Below are 905 nucleotides of genomic sequence, written 5' to 3' on the forward strand. Positions count from 1 at the left end.
TTTTTGTAGGATGTGTGACTTAAAAAAAAAAAAAAAACAAAAAAACAAAAAAACAAACAAACCAAAAAAAAAAAGGGGTTAAAATAAATCAGTGCATGTTTGGGAGTCCTGGTGCCGGAGGAGAGGCCGCGCGTCAGTCGGCGGTTTCCATGGTCTCCATCTTCTCCGGGGCGCTGGTCTCTGGGGAGAGAGGAGAGGGTGACGCCGCCATACCGGGCGGGAGGGGCCCCGCGGCCCCCAGCCCTAAACCGGGACCCCCCCAAGGGAGGGCCGAGGCCGGGAACGGTGTATTCGACCCCTCTGCCCGCAGCACAAGGTGGGGGGACAGCAGCGGCTCCCGGCACGGCACCTACCCGCCATGTCTTCTCTCAGCTTCGCCAACACACACGACTTGATCTCCAGCCCGATGGCTTTGGCTAGAGGAGGAGGCACTGCGTTACCGACCTGCGACAGAAGGAGGGTTACGCTGGGTACCGGCTCCGCCACGCCCCCGGCAAGGGGATGCCGCCGGTGAGGGGTTTGTCGCCGGCAAGCGGCCGCCGCTCACCTGTCTGTGCTTGTCGAGGATGTTCCCAAAGAGGCGATAGGTATCGGGGAAGCCCTGGGAGCGGGCGCACTCCCTCACGCTCACCACCCGGTGCTGCTCCGGGTGCAGCACCCGACCCTACGGCAGCAAATAAAGCCAACGGTCGGGACCGTGGCGGCCATTCGGCGCGGCCGCCGGCGACGCCTGCCCTTCCTGGCGGAGGGGACGGATCTGGCGGCACCCACCTGCTTGCCCATGGGCTCAGGGTTGGTGACGGTGGTGCTGAAGAAGCCGTCCCATTCCAGGCGCCCGTAGAGGCCGGCCCAGTGGTTGTGCCGGTTGCCGGTATGGGGCAGGCACCAGGGGATGAGGGGGTTGA

The 905-nt window shown here is 63.5% G+C and overlaps 1 protein-coding gene across 1 annotated transcript in view; it reads right to left on the reverse strand.

The window, feature by feature from the left end:
* Window positions 1-80: 80 nt before the first annotated feature.
* Window positions 81-905, reverse strand: part of DNMT1 (DNA methyltransferase 1) — a 17,878-nt gene continuing 17,053 nt past the window's right edge. The window contains exons 31-34 of the mRNA XM_019472903.1: window positions 772-905; window positions 548-664; window positions 354-444; window positions 81-180 (exon numbers count right to left, since the gene is read on the reverse strand). The exon at window positions 772-905 is cut by the window's right edge and continues 31 nt beyond it. Coding sequence (XP_019328448.1) covers window positions 134-180; window positions 354-444; window positions 548-664; window positions 772-905 — 389 coding nt within the window. The 3' untranslated portion in view covers window positions 81-133. The remainder of the gene's footprint in view (window positions 181-353; window positions 445-547; window positions 665-771) is intronic.

This window comes from Aptenodytes forsteri, unplaced genomic scaffold (assembly GCF_000699145.1).
Source record: "Aptenodytes forsteri isolate BGI_AS27 unplaced genomic scaffold, ASM69914v1 Scaffold390, whole genome shotgun sequence".
In the NCBI taxonomy this organism is placed as follows: domain Eukaryota; kingdom Metazoa; phylum Chordata; class Aves; order Sphenisciformes; family Spheniscidae; genus Aptenodytes; species Aptenodytes forsteri.